General features: G+C 29.6%; 3 protein-coding genes across 11 annotated transcripts; 1 reads left to right on the plus strand and 2 right to left on the minus strand.

Annotated features, from left to right (window-relative positions):
- Window positions 1–3436: 3436 nt before the first annotated feature.
- Window positions 3437–5879, minus strand: LOC149893444 (uncharacterized). The gene is made up of 3 exons (XM_090071261.1): window positions 5704–5879; window positions 5226–5389; window positions 3437–4994 (listed from the first exon to the last, which is right to left on the minus strand). Exons 2-3 carry the CDS (start codon window positions 5386–5388, stop codon window positions 3568–3570), a joined length of 1590 nt encoding a protein of 529 aa, XP_089927387.1. The 5' UTR covers window position 5389; window positions 5704–5879; the 3' UTR covers window positions 3437–3567.
- A 1359-nt stretch (window positions 5880–7238) lies between these two features.
- On the plus strand, window positions 7239–23440 carry LOC145187233 (nuclear receptor-binding protein-like). Of its 7 annotated transcripts, XM_090071225.1 has the most exons (20): window positions 7239–7659; window positions 7997–8066; window positions 8214–8399; window positions 12196–12321; window positions 14487–14528; window positions 14663–14722; window positions 14943–15032; window positions 15113–15153; window positions 15348–15442; window positions 16193–16273; window positions 17733–17780; window positions 18282–18346; window positions 18485–18577; window positions 20072–20155; window positions 20276–20327; window positions 20691–20781; window positions 20983–21033; window positions 22524–22674; window positions 22767–22934; window positions 23019–23440. In XM_090071225.1, exons 2-20 carry the CDS (start codon window positions 8016–8018, stop codon window positions 23085–23087), a joined length of 1644 nt encoding a protein of 547 aa, XP_089927351.1. In that variant the 5' UTR covers window positions 7239–7659; window positions 7997–8015; the 3' UTR covers window positions 23088–23440. The 7 variants fall into 7 exon arrangements, with proteins under 7 accessions (XP_089927351.1, XP_089927358.1, XP_089927371.1 ...); XM_090071232.1 differs by lacking the exons at window positions 7239–7659; window positions 7997–8066 and adding an exon at window positions 11419–11611 and having other exon boundaries at window positions 8251–8399; XM_090071236.1 differs by lacking the exons at window positions 7239–7659; window positions 7997–8066 and adding an exon at window positions 11419–11611 and having other exon boundaries at window positions 8276–8514.
- Window positions 23441–25130: 1690 nt separating this feature from the next.
- Window positions 25131–27864, minus strand: LOC149893445 (small EDRK-rich factor 1-like). Of its 3 annotated transcripts, none has more exons than XM_090071276.1 (3): window positions 27840–27864; window positions 26915–27014; window positions 25131–25528 (listed from the first exon to the last, which is right to left on the minus strand). In XM_090071276.1, exons 1-3 carry the CDS (start codon window positions 27853–27855, stop codon window positions 25441–25443), a joined length of 204 nt encoding a protein of 67 aa, XP_089927402.1. In that variant the 5' UTR covers window positions 27856–27864; the 3' UTR covers window positions 25131–25440. The 3 variants fall into 3 exon arrangements, with proteins under 3 accessions (XP_089927402.1, XP_089927413.1, XP_089927406.1); XM_090071287.1 differs by having other exon boundaries at window positions 27722–27857; XM_090071280.1 differs by lacking the exon at window positions 27840–27864 and adding an exon at window positions 27427–27646.
- Window positions 27865–27912: the final 48 nt, after the last annotated feature.

Genomic DNA, 27912 nt, shown 5'->3' on the forward strand with positions numbered 1-27912 from the left:
ATCCCAATTATCCTTTAAGTATGGATCGACAGGATCCCCATAACTGTATTGACACATTGCACAAAGTTGTTTATTAATTGCACTTTTAGCATCAAGGTTACTCAAACACGTCTTTTGATGTGTAGATATATTTTCTTTAATGCACTTTTTACGTGGCTGCCTGTTCTTATATTTCAAAGTTAAAGATTCCTCTAGCTGAGATTTATATGGTGATCCAGTAATTTTTTCAGCATGATTTACCCTCCTTTTTATACCTGTTCGTTTTTTATTTTTAATGTCAAGTCCAGCTAGTGATCCGAATGTAACACCATGAGGTTGTGAGGTTTCATCAGAGGTGGCTAATTCTAATGACTTCTGAAGTGTAAATGATGAGTTTGGTGAAGCAGATTCTAAATAAAAATATTTAACTAAAAAAGGTGAATAAAATTAGGCAACATATAAATTATAAAAAATTTGAACTATTTGTTTAAGAAACTTTTTTTTAGGTTAATAAAACAACAGATAAGTTATTATTTTGCTTGATTTTAAAAAAATTACATTTGTGTTTTAAATAAATGGTGGAAGATAGTAAAAATAATACATCTTTTAAAATGATTTACCTTTTTGAGAAGCAATTACACATTCTGTGACAAAATCAACATGATCTAAATCTTTAGCAGAGTCTAACCCATTGTCGAGAGTAGGGTGCATTTCAGAGGTAATATTTGGTTTTGAAATTTTTGATACAATATACGAGTGATCAGTAGCCTTAGCTGCAGCAAAGTCTTCTTCAGTAAACACATTTCTATCAAATGGATATATTCCACATTTTTTAAACCCTGACTGACAATTTTGAACAGTTGCAGCTTTCCCATAAGCTATTCCAAATAATTCACTAACCTCTAATTCAGTTACAGGACGACCTGGATGGTGACGAAGCCAAGTACCAACTTCTTGATCATAGAATATTTTGAGACTTTTAAAAAATGAAACATCAAGTGGTTGCAGTTTGTGCGTGCAGTGAGACGGAAGTGATAGTATAATAACATTTGTCTTGCGAGCTTTTATAATAACACTAAGATTTTTTTTATGACTTGAATGTCCATCTAAAATTAGAAGAACTGGTTGGTCTCTTGACTGTGGCTGGACTGCTTTTAAAAAATGATCAAACCATTTTTCAAACAAATCAGTTGTTATCCACCCATTTTTGCTGCCACCAGAAATAGAACCGATTGGGGCTTTATCTAAAAATTCAGGTCTCACTCGAATACGTGGATAAATCAACATTGGAGGGACAAAAAATCCGCTTGCTGATTGGCAACAAACTATTGTGATTGTTTTTCCTCTTTCAGAGCTTGTTAAGCCACCAACACTATGTTTTCCCTTCAGGGCAACAACTTTTCCTGGTTTATGGCATATAGACAATCCAGATTCGTCTACGTTGAATAAGTTTGCTGGTGGAATAATCTGCATTTCATCAGCATTAAACATTATTTTTTCTAGTTCATCATAAAAACGATTAACTTTTATTCTATTAAAACCAATGGCTCGATGCAATGACGTTGATTCAGCAACTCTTACAGAGAGTTTATTATGACGTTTCAAAAAACCCCTAAACCATTCTTTTCCTGCTGACTTAGTTGCACAATTAAACTTATGAATAATCCCATTTTCTTCACAAAACTGGAATACCATTTGTTTTACATCTTTTGGAGACAGACCAAATAATCTCTGTGACATAGTCAGAAGAACTTCAACAAGTTCTTTTTCTTGAAAAGCTGAGAGTGTTATTGGGTGCCCTGCTCTTAACTTTTTAACACAATTATCAACAGAAACTCGTTTTATATAGTCATGTAGCGTTTGCCTTGGTATTTTATATTGTTTAGCAGCAGAATATTTCGAGCATCCATCAACTAAAACTGCATTTACTGCTAGTTTTAATGATTCATTTGACCAATTACCATATTTTACACGTTTTGAATCCATTATATAATGCTAACACACAATAATATATATATATATATATATATATATATATATATATATATATATATACATATATATATATATATATATATATATATATATATATATATATATATATATATATATATATAATTAATGAACTATTAATTTATTGTATGACATAAATTTAATTTATATGGTGGGGAACTATTATTTTATTAAGTTTCACAGAGACACTAACGAATTCAAGTTTTTCCTAACTCGTTATTATCTTATTACTATCTGAATTACTAAAATCAACTTCTTCTATACATAATATTTCAAACGGTTATTTACATTTTGGTTTCAGAGAAAGCACAGGTCGGCAAATTCGGCACTGCCGAAATTAAAAACTATTAATAAGCCGAAATTATCTCCTTAGAGCAGTCCTTGGAGAAACTTTTATATCTTGTAACATACTTTGATTTTTATCTTATTGCTGCTCACATTTTATTCAGTTTATATTTTTGAATAAAATAAATAACAACTTTTGGTAAAAATTTTCGAGAAAAAATCATTTATCCAACATTTTCAAATAGGTAAAAATGTTAAGAAAAAGCTAATAATCATAAATTAATGCACCTATAATGTAAAAATAAAAGTTTAAAGCAATATTTTTAGGAAAATTGTTTATCTTGCTACAATACCCAACTATGATTTAATTATTCCAATAAATAAATATTTTTAGGTGTTTTTTGAAGGGGTGCCGAAATTATCTCCCTGCCGAAATTACCCTACTTTACCCTAATGTAATATAAACCAAGCTAATTATGTAGTTTGTATAACTATAATAGTGATAATTATATATATATATATATATATATATATATATATATATATATATATATATATATATATATATATATATAATGTTAATAAAACCCTGAACGCTCTATCTTCTTTCTCTAACCAAGAGAAAACCTTGGGAGCACTCTTTGTTTAAACAAATATGTAAAACAAGTCAAAAAGCAATTCAAACTTACCTATGTCTTTAAATTCGTTTAAATTAAATGACACTCGATGTTTGTTAAACAATCATCAAAATCTCTCTTTAAACTTATCTTAAGTTTTCAATTTGTTAAATTTATTAAAACATAAAATAATTTGTTAACATTTAACATTTATCAAAATTTACTAAATCTTAAAACTTATTTAAAGTTTCTTTAAATTTATATTGTTTAAACGTGATAATGAGGTATAATGACGTGAATGACGTAAATGACGTGTAATGACTTAGTGTTTTAAACCATTCTTTTTGAGATCCTGAAATCAAGTTTTTTAATAAAAAAAACTTGGTTCTAAGCACTGACTATTAAAACTTGAATTTTCATCTCTAAATGACCAACAGTGAAAGACAATACACAAAACCTGATAAAATCACCACCAGTCGCATAATGTTACGAACGGACGTGACCTTGAAATTACCGAAAGCATAAAAATATAAGTCTATTCAGTTATTAAAAATGTTTATTTCCAAATTAAACAAGATTTACTGGATATCTCTATACAAATCACACACAACCAATAAAAAATGTAAAAAACTCGCAATAAATTTCAATATCGCATTAAAGGAAACAACTTCGATCAAAAAAAGTTCTCACGCATGCCTTCATCTGCGTCTTGACTGTATTGATGTTTTCGAGGATGGTAAAATTTTTGAATGTAACGTCCTCCTTTGCAAATTTGAGATTTGACGTCGTACACGTTTACACCGCAAATTTTGTATTGAGTCTTTAAGTAAGGTTTTCCGCCGTGGCAGAAGTTTTCACTGGTGAGATAAACGTTGTCGCCGCACACCTCGTAGAGACTGTTTTCGTACATCTTGCCGCCGTTGCAGAACTGAGATTTGACGTCGTACACGCTTACTCCGCACAAATCGTATTGGCTTTTTAGGTAAGGTTTTCCACCGTGGCAGAAGTTTTCACTGGTGAGATAAACGTTGTCGCCGCACACCTCGTAGAGACTGTTTTCGTACATCTTGCCGCCGTTGCAGAACTGAGATTTGACGTCGTATACGTTTACACCGCAAATTTTGTATTGAGTCTTTAAGTAAGGTTTTCCGCCGTGGCAGAAGTTTTCACTGGTGAGATAAACGTTGTCGCCGCACACCTCGTAGAGACTGTTTTCGTACATCTTGCCGCCGTTGCAGAACTGAGATTTGACGTCGTACACGTTTACTCCGCACATTTTGTATTGAGTCTTTAAGTAAGGTTTTCCGCCGTGGCAGAAGTTTTCACTGGTGAGATAAACGTTGTCGCCGCACACCTCGTAGAGACTGTTTTCGTACATCTTGCCGCCGTTGCAGAACTGAGATTTGACGTCGTACACGCTTACTCCGCACAAATCGTATTGGCTTTTTAGGTAAGGTTTTCCACCGTGGCAGAAGTTTTCACTGGTGAGATAAATGTTGTCGCCGCACACCTCGTAGAGACTGTTTTCGTACATCTTGCCGCCGTTGCAGAACTGAGATTTGACGTCGTACACGTTTACTCCGCACATTTTGTATTGAGTCTTTAAGTAAGGTTTTCCGCCGTGGCAGAAGTTTTCACTGGTGAGATAAACGTTGTCGCCGCACACCTCGTAGAGACTGTTTTCGTACATCTTGCCGCCGTTGCAGAACTGAGATTTGACGTCGTACACGCTTACTCCGCACAAATCGTATTGGCTTTTTAGGTAAGGTTTTCCACCGTGGCAGAAGTTTTCACTGGTGAGATAAACGTTGTCGCCGCACACCTCGTAGAGACTGTTTTCGTACATCTTGCCGCCGTTGCAGAACTGAGATTTGACGTCGTACACGCTTACTCCGCACAAATCGTATTGGCTTTTTAGGTAAGGTTTTCCACCGTGGCAGAAGTTCTCGTTTTTGAGATAAACGTTTTCACCGCATGTTTCATAAAGGTTCTTTTCGTAAAGATTTCCTCCTTTACAGAGATACGACTTGGTATCGTACGCGTTGTTGCCGCATAACGTATTTTGTTCATATTTTGGGAATTTGTTTTGCATAGGTTGATCTAAGAAAAAGAGCAAAATGCAATCGTCATAGACTTCTTTATAATACAAGCTGCTTTAATGCTTGGTCTTTCACTTTATGTTAAATTATTTCTCTTTGGAAATTTGAAATTTTTATATAGTTAAAGTTAATTAAATTTATTGAAAAGGATTGCTTTTTGTAAAGTCTGTTGAGATAGCTAACGTTGCTTTTTGCTGGTAGCAAAAATTGATTTTCTGTAATAATAACTCACCGTTGTTTATCTCGTCCAGAGTTTCTTCGTCGATGTTCATAAAAGTACTTTCGATGTCGCCGTCATTTTCGTTGGTAATCGTTTCACCAGGAAATGCATCACGAGAAAGTGCGTTGATTTGATTAACAATAACAAAAATACCGAGCAATTGGAATGACCTCATTCTGTAAAAAGTAGAATGCTTGTTCTCAGTTGTTAGTTTATTTATTTTATTATTTTTCAATTTCTCTAAGCGACGATTCTTTTACATAGTTAAAAAAAAAAATTTTTTTTTTGAAGCATTTTGAAATCCTAGAGTCAGAACAAAATGTGAAATAATAAAAACGGTACGTGTTTATGAATAGTCGTAGCTTGAACTCGAACAACTCTCTGCTGATGTAAAGAGTTGTTCGAGTCCAAGCTACGTTTCAACTAAGAAAAGCTTATCAATAACTAATGATCAAAAGTCGATTTTTTCGGAAAAGTAAATTAAGCCTACCTTTCTTCTGTCTTGCCAGCAAGTTTCAGAATGTTCGATCAAGTTAGAGACTTCTTTTTATATAGTGCTGCTAAACCGCTAACTTTTTCAGGTGGGTGGATTTTTATCTTAGTTTTAAAGAAGTCTGGCCAAGTTAATTTCAATCTCGTCATACCTGAATGCGTGCTTAAAGAATGCGGAAATTTTTTGAGCGAAGTATTTGGCTTGTTGCATTTCCTTTTTGCGTCAAATCTATTTCCACTATGGTTCATCATTCGTTTTTAGTACGGAGGCTTAGCCGTATAGACGGAGCGTAAGAGATTCATCGGTTCCAAATAATTTAGTTTCATCCTTAAACCTCGACTCGGGGGCTTTTCCTCGGTGATCTTTTATTTGAGAACATTTTTCTTTGAGACACACGGAAAAGATGGCCACTAGATGAGGAAGACCCTCGTTCTACCCATTAAACCCCACAGAAGCTATGTTTTTGTAGTTCAGCCCGTAGCCTTACGTCAAAACTTTACAATTTTATGCTATTCAATGTTTGTCTAAAAATATAATAATACTTCACACGAGTTTAAGAAACAGTTTTGTTTTAAGATAAATTTTCAATCGAAGAGGCTCGAGAGGCTGGCTCGTCAACTGTTTGAGACACTAAAAACAGACACAAAATACTGCTTTTTCTTCTCGTATTCGACGCATTTAACCAAAAAAGCGTAGCTTTTTTTACACAGCGAAGTCAGTGACAAGTATCAAGGAAAAGTTTTCTAAGTTTCTTTCCCTTGTTTCGTCTTATAGCATATTTCGTTTTCGTTAATAGTAGAAAAAAAAAACAAAGAACGACTTAACATCTAAATTAAAAGATCAATACGTTTGTTAAACGCTTTTCGCGTATCTTGCGAGTATAAACGAAATTGCGTTTTTGTGTTTTTTTGCGTAAGGAAGCAGTTTTTTTTCTTGATCGTTAGTCATTTTCCTCAACCCCAATCCCCACCGCCATTGCTCAGTTTCTTAACTGCTTTAACGATTTTTTTAACGATCGAAATTTAGAGACGATTGCATTTTTATGACAGATATAAACGCTTCATCAACAAGCGTTTGAATTTCAATTTTCTTTGCTTGGCGTTTTGTTTGTTTTGTTTGTTTTCTACGTTTTCATCTTAATCTCAAGTTTTAATCTGATTTTGACATCATTCTTAAACTTGACGGTCTGGATTTGACGAATCCAGAATGTTGCTCGGAGTTTGTTTACAACCAGTAGTAGTCCGTAATTTAAATTGCGCAATGCAAACGTCCCTCCGTTTTGTCAAACTGCACGATAAAGACTGTACAAAGAGCTGTTGACGCCTGCAAAAAAATTAGCGTTTTACAAGTTGCATGTGTTTGAAATGTCGGAAACCGTACGCTGAATTTTTTTTTTAGTTTAATGTGGCATGGTTTTTTTTTTGTTTTATTTTTAATGGTTACAAAGCGCTCGAGAGGTTCTATCAGATTTCTGCATAACTCATAGGTGCATGTTTTTTTCATTCAAAACGTGTTTTTAGTTTTTCACTTTCAACTAAAGAGAGCAAACGAAGCGAGAACAAACCGATGTTCTAATTGCATATTTAGCTAAGATCAAACATCCGCCGCAGCATGCGAAAAACGACAATAGAGGACTTTGAAAGGAATCATTAGCCGTCCGGATGGTGCGAAGCGAAGAGGTCAGGGCCGTTTCTAAATGTGACCGTGCTAACGCAAACTACAAACCGTTGCCTGTTTTGCTCCATCTGATCTCACTTCGGATTCTCATTTAGGATTCAACCGGTCCGTTGAAAGAATTCAAGAACGAAATGAATGTCAAAGCCGACGGGCAAACGTCGTTTAAGTACCAGTCAAATAAGCGGTTTCTTCTGCGTTACGAGCTATCAGCAGTGGGAAGCCGTTGTCCTAAGATAATCTCGCCTCCTTCCTTGCTCTTTTGTCTAAACTGAAGCGGTTTTTTTATTTTTGTTTTGTTTACCTAATTATTGATATTTATTAACAATGATGACGTTTTCAGTTTATGTTTGTAACTAATTTTGATAGTTTTTTTTATAGCTATCATATATATATATATATATATATATATATATATATATATATATATATATATATATATATATATATATATATATATATATATATATATATATATATATATATATATATATATATATATATATATATATATATATGTATATATATATATATATTAGCATTATTTTTGTTTGCGATAATTATTTTTCTAAGTGTACATTTTCTGGTTTGAACTATTAATTGTTCATTTTATTAGTGTTCGTTATTGCCAGTAAATGAAGACTGTTCTAGGGAATGTCTGGGGACCCAAAAGTTGGTTTAATAAGGCATGTTTTTATTTAAAGTGGCATTTTCTTTAGTGAACATCAAGTGTCTATGTAAAATGCTGAGGTGTTTACTGGACCATATCCTTGGCAGTTTAATTAAGTGAATTAATGTGATTTACTTTCACATTTTATCTTTTTGTCAAAAAGAGACCGATACGAACGGAAGCTGGGGATCAATATATATTATTTGAAATTTTGCGATGGTTTTTATTAAAAATGGCGAATACTCTTGCTCTTGACGTAAATCATCTTTCTGAACATGATTCTGAGTCAGATGATGACGAAGTTGTGGAAACAAGTCCCTGCGGGAGATGGGAAAAACATAAAAAACAAGTAGAGTACAACAATATTTCAATGCTTTTCATTATTTTGTAAAACAATAGTACATCGTAGCAAGATTTTAACTCGGTGGCCAGCCAACAATTATATAATATAGTTTTTACCTTCGGTAATCTTCAGTTATTATGTTTAGTGCATGGCTATTTTAATAAACCTTGTGGCTAATATATTTTTGCTTTACTAACAGCAGTTTACTTTTTTAATATCTCAGAAATGAGCAGGTTAGAGAATTATGTCAGTACGACTTCATATATTTGGAAATGTATATATTGGACGATTATCCTTTCTACATGTACTGTAATCTTGCAATGGTGATGTGATTAAAAACGAAGCATGTTTTTCATGCTAACAATAAAATGCCTAAAGCTTTGATTTACAACTTTTAAAAATGTAAATTTGACAACAGTATAAAAAGGCAATCTTTTAATGCTTATAAAATGTTTTAGAAACAAAAGGAAAATGCTTTTAGTTTTTAAGTCTAACTTGTTAATATTTAGTTTGTTACTTATTGACGATTTTTTATTTATTTATTGAACTGGAGTTTTTTCTTAGTAGCTAGACATTGTCAGGGATTTTTTGTCAGTCAGGTATTAGTCAAGAATAATTGGATTAAGCCATTAGCATAACAAATTTTCAATCTTCCATAAAGTCAACTAAGAAATCAACAACTTACAAGAAATCAAGTTACCAAAAATTAATCAGGAAGTAAATGTTAATGTGTTTTAAAGATAAACAAGTCAAAAACCCTGAAAGTATCCATGACTAACAACAGAGTTATTTTTTATATTGATATTCCAAACATGATATATAATTCTTCTAATCACTTTACTTGCAAATTTTTGTCTATTTGGAATTTAAAAGTTGAATAAACTCATTGATAAGCATCAAAAATTAAAATAATCACCGTTGTAAGAGATACTTTCATGTGGTATTACTTATCATTAACTGAATGCTACTGCAGGTGGAATATATACTGTCTATAAATTGCTCACTTAAGTTCAAAAAAGGGCTAAAAGGATATCTGCCAATACCATATGTGAAAAACATTGTAAGGAAATGTCTTGAATTTGCTGTGCTTCAATCTGAATTTATTTAAAATGAAAAAGTCAAATCTTGATCAAGAAATAACCTATGATATAGAAGGAATGTTTCCACTATGAAGTTATCCAAGTATTTTTCTAAACAAAAAATACAAGTCTAGGATCTTTGTGATATTAAACTGATTTAATTTCACAAAAGTGTTTTTGTAGTGAACTTAATAAAACTATTTGGCTTCTATAACTTTTATAACTGTAACAAACAGCTATAAATATAACTCACAGCACCATTTAATGAACGCAGTTCTTCTTTTTTTTCCAATAGAACCTTCTACATAAACTTTCACAATCTTAATAAATATAATGAAAAATAACTATAGGTGAATTTCAAATAAAATTTGAAATTTATCTATAGTGTTATCAAAATGAATCATGAATCAAAATCTAAACAAGATAAGGCTCAAGTGAAATTAGATAATAAAGTAAGTTTTTAAAATTTATGAAATTCTATTTTGTATAAAGTAAAGTGTTCCTTGTTATGAATATTTGAAAGGATTGGGTTCTTTTATTTTCTTAAATGGGAATGTTATGTTTCTTTTGAGGAATTTGAAGAAGAGTATTTTATAAATAACAAAAAGTTTTTTTTATAAATTTCATCCAATGTTTGGGTAGTGCTCTTAGCTACCAAAAGTGCCACATATGGATAAAAAGTATATGCATTCTGCTTTCTAGAAATGCAAATTTTGAATTCCAACTATGATATCAGCAGAATTTAACTTTGAAATTGTTGAAACTACTGTTTTCATGCCTTAAAATGTGAGTTAAGCAAATGTTTATCAAATCTGGACTATTGGCATCCACATGAACATTTGTGTAAATATAACTAGTCCCTATCTTAATAAGAAGATAAAAATTCATTTAAATATCTTGCACGGTTGTTGATTTATTAAAATTATGTTATGCATTTTTATCACATTTTAACACTTTTTTGTCCAAAACATTTTTCTGCCAGCAGACTACTATCATGGTTATTGGCCCCAAAATAATTTGGTCCCTTAGGAACATTTTCATCTACAATACTTTTTATCAAGTCCAATCAGCTGAGGTTGGGATGAGAAAAACTAGTATATATGTTTGATAGGCTTTCATTCAGTCTTACCTTATCTTCAGCAAAGCAGGCAAATTTTTGTAAGAAATAAGGCCCACATTTAATCATTATAGTAGATCACATGATAAACACATGGTTTAAAGATTTTATGTTGGAAGATAATGGGAAATATTTCTCTAAAGTTGCCAGACCTTCTTTTAACAGTTCTCCCCATATAGGTGGCACTTTCAGTAACTAAAAGGGTGCTACCTCTATTTTGGACAAAAGTGCTACATCTCTAATTTAAACTTGTACTTCACCAATAATCATGTCAAAGTGTTTGTGTAGTGATTGTTGGAATGTGAAGCAATTGTTGGAATGTGTGAAATTGGTGTGAATTTGTTTGTGTAGCAAATGTTGGAAAAAAATAATTCTCTTTAAAGTTATTTGTAATTAAAGAGACTAAGTTTCTTATTACTATATTTAATCAAAACTAAATTTCTTTTTTTTTAAAAAAAAAAAAAAATCATTGTGAAAAAAGCATGTTGGCTAAATACAGATCTGGTCTTGAAATTGAACTGAATCAACTTGGTTTATGGAAATGAACAGAAGTTGGAACTGAAAAACAACAATTTATAGTTGATTTAGTTCAATTTCTTCTAGCTTGAGTTTTGAATTAGCTTAAAAAGGTAATAAACTGTAGTAAAAGGCATTAAGCAATCAAGATCAGCAATTTTGTGTAAATAGTTTGTTGATGACTTTTGTGATGAATCAGAAGTTTTTACAAAATTCTTTTTTTCTTTTTTTTTTATAAATCATAAATAAGTTCTCTGCATTCTCAGATATTATTGGCAAATCTTAACTTTATAGAATTAAAAAATTTATTTAGTTTTCTTCATTGTCACACAAGACAAGACAGCTTGGGTTTATGCTACATGTGGCTACTAGACAATCTTATAATGACTGCTCGACATTCTTAATACTCTTCTTTTTATCTTGATATCAAAACAACATGGAATAAACACAAACTATACCACTTACAAATGATAGCAATCATATATACCCAGTAACATTAACACAAGGTGCGCTTTTATTTTTATTTTTATTAATCCAAAAAATTATCCTCAAGCGCTTAACTAAAGAAATTACAAATACTAACTAGTAGTTCTAATTATTTTTATTATTTTTATTAATTTTTATATATCCAAAAAAGTATCCATATGTGCTTAACTAAAGAAATTACAAATACTAACGAGTAGTTCTAATTATTTTTATTATTTTTATTAATTTTTACACATCCAAAAAAGTATCCATATGTGCTTAACTAAAGAAATTACAAATACTAACGAGTAGTTCTAATTATTTTTATTATTTTTTATTAATTTTTATACATCCAAAAAAGTATCCATATGTGCTTAACTAAAGAAATTACAAATACTAATGAGTAGTTCTTACTTTAGTTTCTTTTTAGAAGTAATAGTTAGAACTTGAAGTTAACCATCACATGAATTATTGATTCTGATTGCAGATATAAAACGACAACTTCATTTGTACAACATCAAAATGTACAATGTTTTTGTGCCGTGTTGTTTTGATATCAAAATCCTACAATTAGTATTACTATTACATTTTTCATTGTAGTTTTTAAAACTGTTTCTTAATTTAGTTCAATGTGCCATGTAATGTTCCTGGTATTGACAGCTCTTACCTTGCGATGGACACTGAAGAAGGTGTAGAAGTTATGTGGAATGAATTGATGTTTTCTGAAATCAAAGCCTGGAAGAAAAAAGAGGTTTTTCTTTTTAATATCCATTTTACTAATTAAAATGGTGCCATTTTTATTTATTTAAATTTCTGGATTTTTTGTGAATAGTTGTACTTGAACTTTTTGAAGCATTGAAACATTAGTCATTAATCATTCTTGTATCCAGTGAAAAACATCCAGTGGAAGTGAAAAAACATCATAAATCCTAATGACAGTTCAATTTGAAGACAGCATGCAGCTGACTGTATGAGTCCTCTGTATAGTGCTGATTTGAAAACAATGTCTTTGACTATGTAGTTACAATGAAGTCACAAGTACTTTTGAGCTGATCTCTCCATTTCATAAGAAGATAAAATGCTATCAGTGCAAAGATTTGCCTTAAATTCCACCAACCACTATGAAGGAAGGGCAGCTTATGCCATTCTATTTGAGACTATTTTCCCTCCTTCTTTTAGAAATTATATGCTTCACAAAGTTCAAAATGAAACCAGAAATCTTCACTACATCCTGGGTTTTCACGTGCTGGTATCTTTAATGAACTGATAGTTGATGTCAGGTGATTGTCAATCTATTGGAAACAAGAGATTTAACAAGTGCCAAAGAAACAAGGTCAAGAATGTGGTGTTGACAACCAATAAACTGAGGCTCTTTTGTCTGAACTGTCTCTTGAGTCTAGTAACAACATTATTTTTGAAACTTGTATTGACTGCTGTAATGTCAGAAATAATCATTTTGATACTCCTCCATGCATACTCATTCATCCAGTAGGGCTTGTAGTTGGATAAAGATATTTTCAGTTGATCCACTGTCACAAACCAAAGTACCAAGGTTGAGAGTTTTTGCGGAATTCTTCAGATAAACCACCTGATATTCTTTATTGTCAATTCTCTTCTTGTCAAAATTTAAGCAGAATTCCTCTTCAGTAATAATTTTTTCAGTCCTGCTTTGACTTTGTCTGCATTCTTAATCACTTGGCTCAAAACATTTTTATGAGGTTGTCAACCTTTGCTAAAACTTATTGCTAGAAATAAAAGGGAAACTTAGCTTCTCCCTATGCTTCAACAACTCCTCAGAAATCTTCTTTATTCAGTCTTTTCCCAAAAATCTACCTACAATTTCTTTGTTCAAAGGCATTCTACATATCTCATAAATATTCTTTTTCATTTCTAGTATACTGGGACAGTGTTAGTAGCTGTTGTTAAATTACACGTCCACTTTTTTCTATCTGATTCTACTATTGATTTTGATCTCTTACTACCAAGAGACATGTTTATTTAAATCTGAAAATATAATACAATACATTCAATGATGAATCAGAATTAAATCAAAGTATTATGTAATAGTAGATATCATGTACCAATTGATTTGGGTGCGGGAGGTTTTTCCATGACCAAATGGAATTAACACCAAAAAACTAAAATACAACCAAAAGTTCATCAAGGCAACATCAGGGAAATTAATATTTTGACAAAAGTTAAGTGTCATAACTCTAATACACACACACACACACACACACACACACACACACACACACACACACACACACACACACACACACACACACACACACACACACACACACACACACACAAAATAGACAATTTATTTTTATGGTGTAATAATAATGATACAAATACTCTTGTGCGTTTAAGAGTGCTCAATAATATTTAATAATAGAGCAATATTTATTTATATAAAATGAATAAAAACTGTTTTTTATGGAACTCTGGTTTCATGCCTTTCGGCAAAATAATGAAAAATAATATCAAAGTGCCGACATGCAAAGAAGTTTTTACTATCCTTATTCGACACTGGGGACTAAAAACCTTTGATGTCTTTTTGTTTTGTTTCATTTTAGTAACAGCAGATCTCGTTCTACCGTAATCGTAATTTTATTTTGTAATTTTTAAATGGTTTTTAAATACACAATGGCTGATGATTGCCAAAAGACATGAAACTCAGAGTTCCATAAAAAGTTGTTTTTATTCATTTCATATATATATATATATATATATATATATATATATATATATATATATATATATATATATATATATATATATACATATATACATATATACATACATATATATATATGTATGTATGTATGTATGTATGTATGTATGTATGTATGTATGTATGTATGTATGTATGTATGTATGTATGTATCTAACCATATTTTGTATTAACAGGAAATGTTCAAGAGAATATTCGAGAATCTTGCAAAGTTGTCTGTAAGTTGTTCAAGGTCTTAGTTCTTTTTTTTCTACTGAAAACTTTAATCTTAATAATTAAAACTTTAACTTACATTTTTTTTGATACTGAAAACTTTAATTTAAATGACATCTATAATTCACTTTTATCTTAGCATCCAAATATTGTCTCTTTTCATAAATATTGGGTTGATGTTAGGGAAGAGTATGCTCGGGTAATTTTTTCTAATTTCCTTCTTTTTGTTATGTTTTTTCATAAATAAAAAGATCATAATCATATAAATGTAACTGTACATTGTCATATTTGTATTGCATATTTGTATTCTAATCTTGGAATTATATAAATATTGTATCCAATTTTTACATTAGGTTTTTGTGTTATTTGTTAGAGAAACTTATGTTATTTATATTGTTGCAGATTTTTCTTTCTTGCAGCTAATATTTATTTCTGAATATATGACTTCTGGATCTCTGCAACAGTTCCTCAAGAAAACAAAAGCAAATGTAAAATATTTTAACATCAAGGTATTTAATTTTTTTAATTTGCTGTTAGTTTAGGATTTTCTTAAATGTTTTTTGAATCAGTTTCCTTTTTTTTTTCAAAGGCTTGGAAAAGATGGTGTCAGCAAATATTGTCAGCTCTAAGGTACACATGAAACTTTAAGTTTAAGTTGATTCTTAATTTAAGATAAATTTGTGTTGTTAGTATATTTTTGTCTGTTTTGTCTATTGTTTCTATCACATAACGCTCTCAATTGGTTGTTTCTATCTCATTAAGGCTCTTGATTGGTTGCTTACTATTAAAATTTTTTTTTTTTTTTTTTTTTTTTTTTTTTTTAGCTTCTTACACACTTGTGAACCTCCAGTTGTGCATGGCAATTTAAACTGTGAAACTATACACATCCAACATAATGGTCTTGTAAAGATCGAAACAGGTGCACAGTTTCTTAATTCATTTGAGTTTCTAAAAGTGTTGACTGCACAATTATAAAGACACTTACTTATATTTATATTTTATGACATCATAGGATTTATATTAGTAGTATTGTTGTTGTTAAATGATATGAAAAATAACTTTTCATACAAAAACAGAAAGAAAAAACAATTTCTTTAAAACTTAAAAACTTAAATTAAAAAATGTTAACTTATTGCTGCAAATCTAGAATCATGCAAATGATACATTCCAAGCAAATATATTTATAATCTAGAAATTCTATTGTTCATAGTAACTGCAAAATATGAAAGTTTCCCAAACAGATCGATTGGGCATCTCTGTTCATTAACATGAAATCCAAAAACCTTAACTTTTTGATATGGGTGAATGTTTTTTGTTCACTTTTCATAAACCAATTCTAGAATAAAGAACAGGTCCTTTCTATTTGTCTGCTAAATGCCTTAATAAATCACAAGAATGCACTGATAAATACAAAGCAAAACACTTTTGTAATTTTTTACCTCGAAATAAAATATGTTGCATCATGTTAACAATCTTAATAAATTAAAACCAATTCTTAAAATTTAAAAAACACCATCAAGAAAAGAGATTTAAAAAAAATAGAATAATTTTGAGAGCATTATTTTCACCAGAAAAGAATTTTTGTTTTTTTAACGAAGAGTCTTTGATTGAATCAAAAATTGAACCATCATTTGAATGTTTTTTTGTTTCTTTTTTATTGATTTTCTAGTTGCTCCTGATGCAATTCATAATTATGTTAAATCTTTCAAGCATCCGGGAAAACACGTGCATTTTGTTGCGCCAGAGTATGGTAAGTTTTTTTTATTTACACTGAGAAATTGTTAAGTGTTTAAATTTAAAGTGTTACTTCTAAAAAAAGGGACAAAGTTTGAAAGCTCAATTTAAATTTTTAGAATAAAACTAAAACTCAAAAGAAGTTTTTTTTATAATTTTTTAGTTTCATTATAATTCTTCATTATAATTTTTTTAAAACTCCTCTTCGCCTTACAGTGTTGACTCAACTGATGAAAAAAGCCATTGTACTAGGTTATTATCCAATCTATTAAGAAAATTCTTTGTCCTAATATTTGACAATTTTTTTATCCTTTGATAAAGTTGTTTCACATATTTTTGCTAGCCAATTATTCTTGTATACTTGCTGCTTTAAAATATCTCAAAAGTTTTCTTTTGTGCAACATTCCTGGTACATTTACAGTGTTATCATTTTTATGGATGAAATTTTTTTTTTGTTCAAGTAGTTAATCATACTTCTAGCATAATGAGCTCTTGCTTGATCAGGCTAAAATATGTAGTTATCTGCATGATATTACATTATAAATGACATCACTCTTTTTTTTGTATACATTTCTTTAAGTAGTTGCACTGATTCATTGAAATTCCCTTATTCAAAAAATAAGGTTTTGAAAAACTTTTTTCTGAGAAACATAGCCAAAGCATTATATGATCTTCAAACTTCTTTTTTTTGTGTGTTTTACATCTTCTGGTACTAGTGTAATATTAATTGTATAGAATTTGCTGTTTCCAATATTAATGCTATTCCTTAACATAAAAATAGATTCATTATCAATAATTCAGCTTAAGTTTTTGAAATTTTGATACAATCCTCCACATTTCTTCCTTGCTTCAGCTTTTGTTCCTCTGATCACATGGGAATTAAAATTTTTTGTCTTTTTCTTATACTTCGTGTTAAGTTTTTCGTTCTTCGTTTTTAAGTGTTTTGCATATTGCTGAGAACATTTGAATGATCAGGTTGCTTGCATTTTGTGAGACTTTGTTTGATTGATCAAGCATAACTTTTCATTTTTGCTTTCCTTTGGTATCTTTTATTTTCAGTTTTCTTCCACTTTTCTATCTGCCTTATCAATCCTTCTTTTTGATCCTAATCTATTTTCTACATGTTGAATTATTCTATAAATGGTGCTTTTTGACATCTTTTCTGCTTTGAAATGCAAAAATGAAGTTTTTTCTGGTTTCTCTAAATATAATTTGTACACACACTCTCGAAGTACTTCTTCCTTAGACTTAGCACATGTAATCTTTTTTTTTAATTACCTAGATTAAATGTGCTCTATTATACAATAACACGTAAGTGGTCAAGTGGTCATGAAGAATAATTAGGCCTCAAAATTTGTCTCATTTTTTAGTTCTAACCCTTTAGTATCAGCCATCCTATTAAACAATAAAAAGTTGAAATTGCTTGTTTTTGAAATTCAGAAAAGTGAAAAAAATTTTATATTTTTTTCATTTAGATGGGGAGTCTCTCTTCTCTGCTTTGTCATCAGATGATTTTGGAAGAGGTAAAATATAGGTAGAAATATGACATAAAAATGAACTTAATTTTAAATTTGATTTTTTCATTAATAAAAAGAATGTTACATTATTCTTTTTGTTCAGCCATTTTTAGGTGTTTTTTAAAAAAAAAAGTTAAAATAATTTCATAACAGTTTAAATTTAAAAAAGGTTCTTATTCAAAAGTTATCAAAATTAAAGGTTTATTCTTTCCTTAAACTTTTCAACATAATGCTAGTAAAAGGTCACATTCTCCATATCATCAGTTTTTTATAAGCAAAGATTTTTTTTTTTTTTTTTTGTATTATGTATATACACAAAGTACTATATTTGTATTATTATAAGTGATAGTTTTCTATTGTAAAAAATATTTGAACTTTTTCAAATTTTTTCAAATTATAAATATTTTTTACATTTTGGTATCACTCTTCTTCATTTTTCACTTTGATTTTCACTTTGATTTTCACTTTCACTTTGCTTGATTTTGTTTGATTTTTTTTTTTTTAAAGGTGTGTCACATCATCCAGTCAATTGTGCTGCCGATGTTTATTCTTTTGGTATTGTAGCACTTGAGGTGTGTTTTGAGATTTTGATGACTTTTAATAATTTCATTGATAATGATTATATGTAAAAGTACAGATAGCATTCTTATTTGCTCTGTATGAGTTGCCTACTGATTGCTCTTTATTGTTTGGCTATATTAATTTTGCAGATGGCTACATTACAATGGGTAGAAAGAACATGCACAGTAACACCGGAAATGATTAAATTAGCAATTGACAGTTTGGAAGATCCAAGTCAAAGGGTACAATATTTGTTTTGATTTCATTATGCAACTATCATGTAATCAGATTCTTTTTTGTGACAGCTTTTAAAAATCATCTTTCTGTATACTGAAAAATTCATGCTATAACTCACCTAAATCTCTAATGTTCAGATATTTGTCCCATATTTGAATTCTCCATCAACATGGCTTTTGAAAACTTAAACTTAGAAAAATGAGTAGAAAAACATTTACTTCCTTAATCTAGGTGCATATAACTCTCAAGTTGCAAAGGTTGCTTGTTCAGTTGAAATATTTGGTTGCTTGATAAGTTGGCTGAGAGATTCACAAAACATCTTATAAGTAAATTCTATTTTGAGAAATTTTTAGTTTCATTTTCAAACAAAATTTCACATGATTCAATAGGTTTAATTGAGAATATGGGATGTGTAAGGTTTTTTTTATTTGGTGAAAATGAGGGTTTCTGTTCACAGTATAAAATTTTGATGCTTGATAATCACAAGATTGAAAATCATATAAAAAAATTAGTTTTGATTGTAACAGGAATGAAAGAGAAATTGATGATTCCCTGTGCTCTTTTCCCTGATTAGTTTGTAAAGAAGTTTAGGAAAGCAAGGATTATTATGTTTTTTCTGTGACAGGTTTATAGGAAAATTTAGCATTTTTGTGTTTCACTTGTAATGCTTGTACATTTTCTTCATCCAGAGAATCCTGGTGCCAGAAGTGCAACATTTGCTTTAACATTTTAAAATAAACTGCTTTAGTAATAGAAAAGCAATATCTAAATGAGATTTCTTTAACTAAAGTGTCTTTGTGTAATAAATTTAGAGATCAATTGACTTTACAATAAATTTACATAATTAATGGTTAAAAATACAATCTTAGTAAAAGACAAACTACATGAAGTAGGTGCAGTCATGATTATTCCAATCACAGATTCAAATGAGTTTGACTGAGCAAGCCAGAGTGGAGAAAGCTGAATCGAAAAAGGAAAAAAGAAGTAGAGGTCAAAAATCTTTCCAACAAACAAACAAACAACAAAAAAAGAGCTTTGAAGATAAAACTAAATTTTTGTTTGATTTAAATTTTATCATTTTTACATTTTTATTTTAAGTTATTTGAAAATGAAGTGGAATGATCATAATTTCCCTTAGATCTTAGTTGTAAAACTATTTTTTTTCAGAGGTTTTATCTGAAACCTCTTTTTTTTAAAATTTTTGCAAAATTCTTGTGCAAGCCTCCCCCTGATGAAGAATGATCAAGTTTACTGCACAGTAAAATATAAATACAAAAAGTATGCAAAATAAAAGTATGAAATATTTTACAAATATAAAAAAAAAAATAAAAATATAAAAGTATAAAAGCACAACAAAATATAATGGGAGAAATGTTATGCAAAAGAATGCAATTTCTATTGGGGAAAATGAATTCAAAAGTATTTTTTTTTTGTAGTATTAAATCTTGATCTTTCATCAATCTTTCATGAGAGAGGATTAATTTATCTATTCTAATTAGGAGTTTATTGAGAAATGTCTTCAAAAGATTCCTGAAGATCGACCCACTGTTCAACAGCTTCTCATGCATCCAATACTTTTAGAGGTCTGTTTTTTTTTGTTTGTTTGTTTGTTTTTTCTTGTATTTTACTTTTAAATTTTTTTTTGTTTTTTTTTTTATTTACATTATTTAAGATTAATTTTCATCCTTCATATTTTTAATCAGGTATATTCGTTGAAGATTTTAGCCGCACATGCACTTTCTGAAATAGACTATCGTAAGCTTCATTTCTTTAAATTCGCTTAAAGGAGTATTTTAACTTATATATTAGGTTTATAAATATTTAAAATAAATGTCATAAATTGATAATAATAATATTTAGATAGTTGAATAAACTACTTTTCAGATTTCAATTTGATTTTATATTCAATCAGTGGCGTGGTTGTCAATATGATTCTTTTTATTAGATTTTATATTCAATCAGTGGCGTGGTTGTCTATATGAATCTTTTTTTTTTTTTGAGATTTCATTTTAAAACTTTATGCGATGCTTTTTAATATTTTGATAATTACTCTTGAAATGCTTTCATCGTTATTCTTAAAACGTTTACATAATTTTGTTTTTTAAATTGCAAATTTAGTGAAAAGTCTACGGGAAGTTGTAGGTAGAGATCCTGATAGGGTAATGGCTGAGATAGTGTCGTCTGGTAACCGTGCAAATGTTCAGTGGTTGTAAGTAGTTTTTCAAAAATCGGTATTGGCGACATTTTTTTTCCGATCGTCGTTATTTTTACGGTTGATCTTCTATTTCAACTGTCGTTGTTTTTACGGTTGTTATTAAATTAACGTTGGGTTTTTATTAAATTTTTGTTGTATTTTTTTTTATTTTTTAATTACTATTATTTTTTAATTACTATTATTTTTCTGTTGTAGATATTCAAAAGTTCAACCACTTGAATTTGAAAAATTTTTAGAAGAAATTAAGTAAGTTATTTTCGACCCTTTCGACTCTTCTTAGCAAAAAATATCTTTTTGCGATTATGTAAAAATGCTTTAAATGTAAATTCCCAAATTATTCAAAATTAAAAATGCCGATATAATTTTTAATTTGTTTGACGTTGGTCATCTTTCGTGATTTTCGTTTTTTTTAAAAAAAAGTCTTTTTTCCTAAATATTCTGTTGATTTGTTTTTGGTGTTTAAAGTTGTGTAAAAGGCGTAATGTCCTAATAAGAATGCGCGAAAAAAATATTTTAGTGGTTAAAATTAAATTTAACTTTTAGTCCACTTCTTGTCACAATCTGATGAAGGAACGTCAGGGCGTTTTTACATTTTTTTATACCGATGGCTAGACATTATCTGCTTGTCGTTTTTGCATTTTTGCGGTCGTCTCGTTTAAACACTTTAGACACTGAAAGAAAACATCTTGGATTCAATTTTATATCAAAAATATTATTTGAATAATTGTTTTTATGTCATTATGCTTTTTAAGTCCAACATGCTTCTCAAAATGAAACGAAATGATAAAATAGTAAAAAATATGAGCGGGAAAAATAGTTACTTTAAACATCTACTACGATTAACACCTGCGATCGTTGCACCGCAACAGGGAAGTCTTAGTTTCTTAGTACCCAGTAAACAGTAAAAATATTTAATTGGAGAGCGATTAGTTTATTTCCGTTTGAATTGCTACTTTAATCGGTCTGTAAAGTGCAGAGGTGTGAATCTATTAAGCTTGGCAAAACTATTAAATTGTTATTGTTCTGTGAATAAACCATATTCTGATATAGCGACACTTCCTGGGTTTGTAAATGATTGTTTTTTGTGTCGTCCTGATTCGCTTTTTTTTTTTCTTTTTCTTTGCATCGGTTTCTTTGTTTTTAATTAAAATTAACATCAGCCAATCACGTGGTTAGACTGATAGCACTATAAATTTGAGCGATATCGACAAGTACGATTATGCAAGGCTTGATCGAAATAAACGCTGTAATTTTAATAATGGCGCCGCATGAGAGCTTGCTTTATAATAATGCAGAAAGTGATTTTTGTTCCGAGCAAATGCTGTTTCTCAAACCTTCCACTTTAGAGTAGGTTTTTTGTTTTTTTTAGCTCGTTTGCGTTTTTTGTTTATTCCGTTTTAAAACAGTCAAAAAGTTCTTAAGATTTCTGAAATTTCTTAATTTATGAAAATTATTATAATTTATATATAAAAGAATTTCTGAAATTTCTTAATTTATGAAAATTCTTCGCGACGTTTTTCAGTAGTTGTACGGTTTAAAAAATTCGAATAAAATTTATGATTGGGTGATACCATAATTTATGATCGGTGTTTGCGACTATGAAATTATCGCTAATTACGTGAAAATTGTGTATTCTTACATTTTTGTTGCATATTTGATTATTCAATAAGAAATTATATTGTATAATTATATAATGTTCAATGTTTTAAAGCCAATAAAAATTTATTTTAATTTAGAACTGGTCTCTATCCTTTGACGGGCATGGAATCGAGCAAAAAGAAAACGGATTTAAGACCTCAATTAATCGCATCTCGTCCTAAATCTCCTGAAGACAATAATTGTAGTCAGGGAAGCGAGGATGAAGAAAGCAAACCGGAAACTAGATCGGTATTTGTTTGTACTTTAACTTTTTTTGTTGTTGTTGTTGTTGAAATCTTTCAATAAAAAGTTTATATTGTGCTTCTCTTTTTCACATAAAGATCATTCACATGTCCTGCGCTGTAAAACTGCAAGACGATGAAAAACATTTGACTTTGACGTTAAGGTTTGACGATAAAATGAATAGGCAATTATCATGTAAAGTGAGTCAGAACGAAACAAGCATGGATCTTGCTTGCGAACTTGTAAAATATGGGCTTATAAATGAGGTAAGATGAACGATTATTCGATTTTGTTGTGGTTACTATGATTGATTTTGATTGATTTCGATTTAATTCTGTCTTTTTATGCAGAGTGATTGCGACCAAGTTGCGAACAAAATCGAAGAATGTTTGCATCCTTTATCTTATGGAACAAAATAGGATAGTTATAATTGCATCATTTCGATTCGACGATGATCTTTGTACTTTTCTCGCCTTCGGATTGCCACCGGAGAAATGAGTTTTAAGATTAGTTACAAAAAAGGGGTTTATATTCAGATCAAATTAGTTTATTTATATTTTCTATTATTGCTACAAAATTTCCATTAATGGCTATTTTTATTTTTCTTCTGACATTTCTTTACTTTTGTTGGTCTCCAGAAAAATGGCAATCCATTTATTAATATCCCAAGCAATGGATACTTGTGTAGGTATAGATGTTATATTTGTAAATTTTAAATATGTAAATACGATAACGAAATGTAAATAATTAAATTAAGGATTTAAGATCTTTACTTTTTGATCATTTCATTACTGGATTTCTGTTCATTTTATTGCTTAAAAGTCAACACTTAACAATCAGCTGTTTGCATTGGAGTTGCTAATGAAGAACGGAGTTGATCGCCAGCTCTCGAATACAAACTGCACTTTCTTGTTTTGAAATTAACATATTTCATATTTAACATGAGGTCATAAATTAGGTAATAAGTCTTAGGTGAATTAGCAAATCTACTTGAAATTTGAATCAAAATTAGTGTCAAAAGCTGATAAACTCTTTAGACTTAAAAGGTCAGGCTCTTTGAAAGCAGATTCGATTATACTTTGCCTGTAAACCAACTCAAAATATCTCCAATAAGCAACAAGTTTAGTCACTGATAGATGATATTGAAAGTCACTCGTACGGCTGAATTGATACTATGTTTTCAACTAATCTATTTGACAGTGATGAAACAAGTCCAAGCTAAACGCTGAAATTGTATTAACTGTACATTTTGGTTGCGATTGCTTTCTTTTCAAACAGTCGTAACGTCGTGTTTGGTTACTTTGATGAATTAGTTTTAGTTACGTGTCAAATATTCGCCAATAAATCAAAACAAGAGACATTTCGAAATATTCTAAAAGGATTTAGTTTTTTTTATTTCGGAAAAAGTTAGGACCACGGTATGGTATTTTATTAAACTTTTTAAATTCACGCTTCAAAAAGACTGCTTCGTCCTGTTTTAAATTTGTTTGAATACTACACAAAATATAAAATTTGAAATATTTCTTAAAATTTTTTCATTTTTTTAAATTCATAAAAAATCTTCAGAGTGAAACATCTTCCCCATAAAAAATTCTACATTTTTTTATTATTATCATTATCATTATTAATAATCTGTTGAAATGAAACATGTGTTCAACTACTACAAACATGCAAATTTATTTCGTCTTTTGTCAACTCCAGTGCATAAATGGTGTGCCATTTATCCTTTCAGACTTTTATGTGGCCTAGCATGGACTTTTGAAAATGCTCCCACTACTTTAGCTTTTTTAAAATGCTCGGCCGCGTAGCTACTAATAAATTGTTTATTTTTTAGTGTTATTTATTTTCTTCTGCTCTTGAGTTCCAATGATGATAATATTGGGTATGCGGGGTATGAGACAGATCAATTTATTATAATGCCAGATCCCCTTTCTTTTTGTTTTGTAGATTTTTAAATGTGTAGCTGTGTTTTAAACAGTTTATTGTTAAGTAAAAGTATCAAAAAAAAAATTGCTGCATTGAAATAAAAAATATGAAGAGAAGGGCAGTCTTTTTATACCTAGGCTGTCAATTACGAGTTTTAAGTTATTGTTGTTGTTTTTTCTCTGTCGTTTTTGTTCGTAAAAATTATATGATCATCAAATAAAAACATATGATATATCAATACTAGCTTTTGAGTCAGAAAATTTAAAATGTAACTAATTCTTTGACATTCAAAAAACGTTTTTAAACCCTCAGCAGAACCTGATTTTTGCTTTTTTCTGTCATAAACGGAAACCTGAAAGAAAACTTTTTTGTTGCTCTTTTTCGTCCCTGGTTTACACTTTGATGTTTGCTTCAATTACGTCACTGAAAAAACCTGAGCGCGCCTTTAGTGACTTGAATAGCAAGTTGCATTTATGAATAGGTGTATAAAGTCTGCTATACTAAAAATTTCTTTCTTTTTAGAAACATGATAAATAAACGCTTTAAATTTTTATTTCAATAACACATTTTATTTGCATGTACAACTTGTCTGCGTTTTTATAAATTATACCGCAGCCTTAATTTAAAAATAATTTATACCGCAGTCTTAATTTCCGCCCAAATCAATTTTAACATTAGGAATTGTCTTTAAGCAAGCAGAATTCTTATTCAAAAACTGATTTGCAAACTGTTACATAAACTGTGCAAACTGTTCACATAAAAAAAAGATGAACATAAAACTATTAAAATAATAAAAATAACATTTCAATTGAAAAACATCATTTCTTCGCCACTTTTAGTTCAAATCTACTTGGTCTTTTGCGCGCCCCCTCCAGCTTCAGCCAGCTTTTTTTCTTCTGCCAACTTCTGTTTTTCACGCATAATGCCAGAATCCCTAAACCATGCAAAAACTCGATTTTACAATCACATTTTCCTTGTATAAATTAAGTATGGCCTACTATATTTATACTAGAACAAATCAAAATATTTTCCTTCAATTTCCAAACTTCAGTGCTGTTGAGGCAGAAGATTTTATTTTAAAATTTGGAAAAGTGTTGTTTTAAAAATTGGTAACTTTTCAACACTTGCACAAACAAGTCGATGAAATCTGTTTTTATTTACACATTTTTGAAATATAGGCAGTTTTAGTCCAATTTTTACAACTTTCAGTCTGCTGTTGCAGAAGAAGATACTATTTCAGAGTTTTAATATTTTCTGCACTGATAGGAGTTTGCTTTTTTATTGCAAAAAGATTTACGATACTTCAATTCAAGATGTTCAAGTTCAAGCTGACCTAGTTTACACGGCCAAACATTCTGCATTAAGAAAAAAAATCAAAGTCGATTTTAACATAAGGTTATATTTTATTACTTTAACAATAATGTAATATAGAATTAGGTTTTCAAAAAGGGAATTTATTTTGTGTTTGACAACTTTATGATGAATACAAAAAACTTTAAGGTAGCTGGTGTAATAAATTTTCATGTTGCAATTTCATAATGAAAACAACTTTTATTATGCCCTTATTATCTGGAAACTCTTATCACTTAAAAATTCTTTCAAGGGATGGACTGATAGCAACTTAAAATTCTCTATTAGATTATATTTACATAGTATTTTTAATGGTAACTATTCATGTGATAAAGAAAAACTGTTGCTTGCTTTAAACAAGATATATTAACATAATTTTATGTTTTATGCTTTCTTCTGATATTTTTTATTTTCTATTTTTAGGGCATTTATTGATTTGTTTCATCAAACTTGTGCAAATAATACTTATTATATGCCTACACAATTTATCTTGTTAGTTTTACTAATTATTTTATATTAATATTATTATATATTTAGTCATTATTATATATTTTACTAAGTATTACTTATCTCTAATTTATCTCGTTAATTAATTTTTAAATAATAAAGAATTGTATTAAATTCTTAGTTAAGAAAAACATCTTAAGGTACCTTTGCATTTTTGATCTTTTTTTTTTAAACTAGCCTTTAATTTTTTTTTTAAAAAAAAAGCAGAATGTCTGTACATACATACATAGATATATACATACATACATACACACATACATACATACATACATACATACATACATACATACATACATACATACATACATACATACATACATACATACATACATACATACATACATACATACATACATACATACATACAATTATATGCATACATACATACATATATACATACATACATACATACATACATACATACATACATACATAACATATGACCTAAGATATTCATAAATACCTCTCTTTCCTCTTTGGATAGTCTTTTGAACCCTCTGATTTTGCAAGTTCTTTTTGCTTCTTTAAATTCTTAGCACGAGCAAGATCTCTTTGGTTGCCTCCTAAAAAATGAACATTTTGTTGTAAGTCAAGATAAAACCAATTGAAATTCAAACTCAAATTTTTCCCTATAGCTTTTAATTGTCACCTTAATTAATCATGATAGGTTTTAAACTTATATGTCATATGAGCTTTGAGTTATCAGTTGCAAAATGTTAGATAATCGCATGTAAAGTAATGAGTATCACTTAGTATACTGTAACATTTGGAAACTAATAAAAAAAGGCTTCAAGCCTAAAAACGATTGAAGAACGAACTGAACATATTTTTTTTTAGGTAAGACTTTTATTACAATGGTGCTTAAATAAATTCTTTATGAAGAAAAAAATTGACTCAGTTTTAAGTAAAATATGTAGAGGAAAACTTTTAAAACATAATAAAACTTATTAAAAACATAAACTTTGTTTCACTCACTGGTCATTTATTTATAAAAACACTTGATATAAACAATACAGCACTGTGCCAAATTAATACTTTGATTCCACTTGAAAAGCTTCTGCCTATCTGAAGGTAGGATATTACACTTTTCAAACAATACGAATAAAGTTAAGAATTAAGTTTAAGATCATTAGATCGTGTTATTGCGCATAACTGCTTTACACAAGACTAGTTAGGCTATACTATATGTATGTTAAGAAACGTGCTTGCATGCTGATTGATTTTTTTGTTTTTTGTTTTTTTGCTTGCTTTCCTTTTAGTTATTACTTACTTGTCATTTTAAGCAATCGAAAGAGTGATAAGTTTTATTGATGCAACACCAGACGATTAGCAAAATTAAATTTCGGGCAGTAGCTTAAAAAAAAAAAACCACAGATGAATTTTAAAACCTTTAATCATAGTCATAAGAAATAGATAGTCTGGCCACTTGCGGTATTCCTTTGATCAACTCTTTGTTCGCAT

This window comes from Hydra viridissima, unplaced genomic scaffold, assembly GCF_058129835.1.
Source record: "Hydra viridissima isolate aposymbiotic clone 2 unplaced genomic scaffold, HvirCarnegie_v1 scaffold_1, whole genome shotgun sequence".
Taxonomy (NCBI): domain Eukaryota; kingdom Metazoa; phylum Cnidaria; class Hydrozoa; order Anthoathecata; family Hydridae; genus Hydra; species Hydra viridissima.

What these genes read in the sequence shown, in the direction of transcription:
- LOC149893444 (XM_090071261.1), bottom strand. Translation starts at nt 5,388, where the DNA reads ATGAGGTCATTCCAATTGCTCGGTATTTTTGTTATTGTTAATCAAATC. An exon ending in TCTGGACGAGATAAACAACG is followed by an intron (nt 4,995 to 5,225) that starts GTGAGTTATTAT and finishes TCTTTTTCTTAG; the next exon opens with ATCAACCTATGCAAAACAAA.
- LOC145187233 (XM_090071225.1), top strand. Translation starts at nt 8,016, where the DNA reads ATGAAGACTGTTCTAGGGAATGTCTGGGGACCCAAAAGTTGGTTTAAT. An exon ending in GGGAAAAACATAAAAAACAA is followed by an intron (nt 8,400 to 12,195) that starts GTAGAGTACAAC and finishes TTCTTAATTTAG; the next exon opens with TTCAATGTGCCATGTAATGT. An exon ending in CAAATATTGTCAGCTCTAAG is followed by an intron (nt 15,154 to 15,347) that starts GTACACATGAAA and finishes TTTTTTTTTTAG; the next exon opens with CTTCTTACACACTTGTGAAC.
- LOC149893445 (XM_090071276.1), bottom strand. An exon ending in TATCCAAAGAGGAAAGAGAG is followed by an intron (nt 25,529 to 26,914) that starts GTATTTATGAAT and finishes TGCATGGTTTAG; the next exon opens with GGATTCTGGCATTATGCGTG.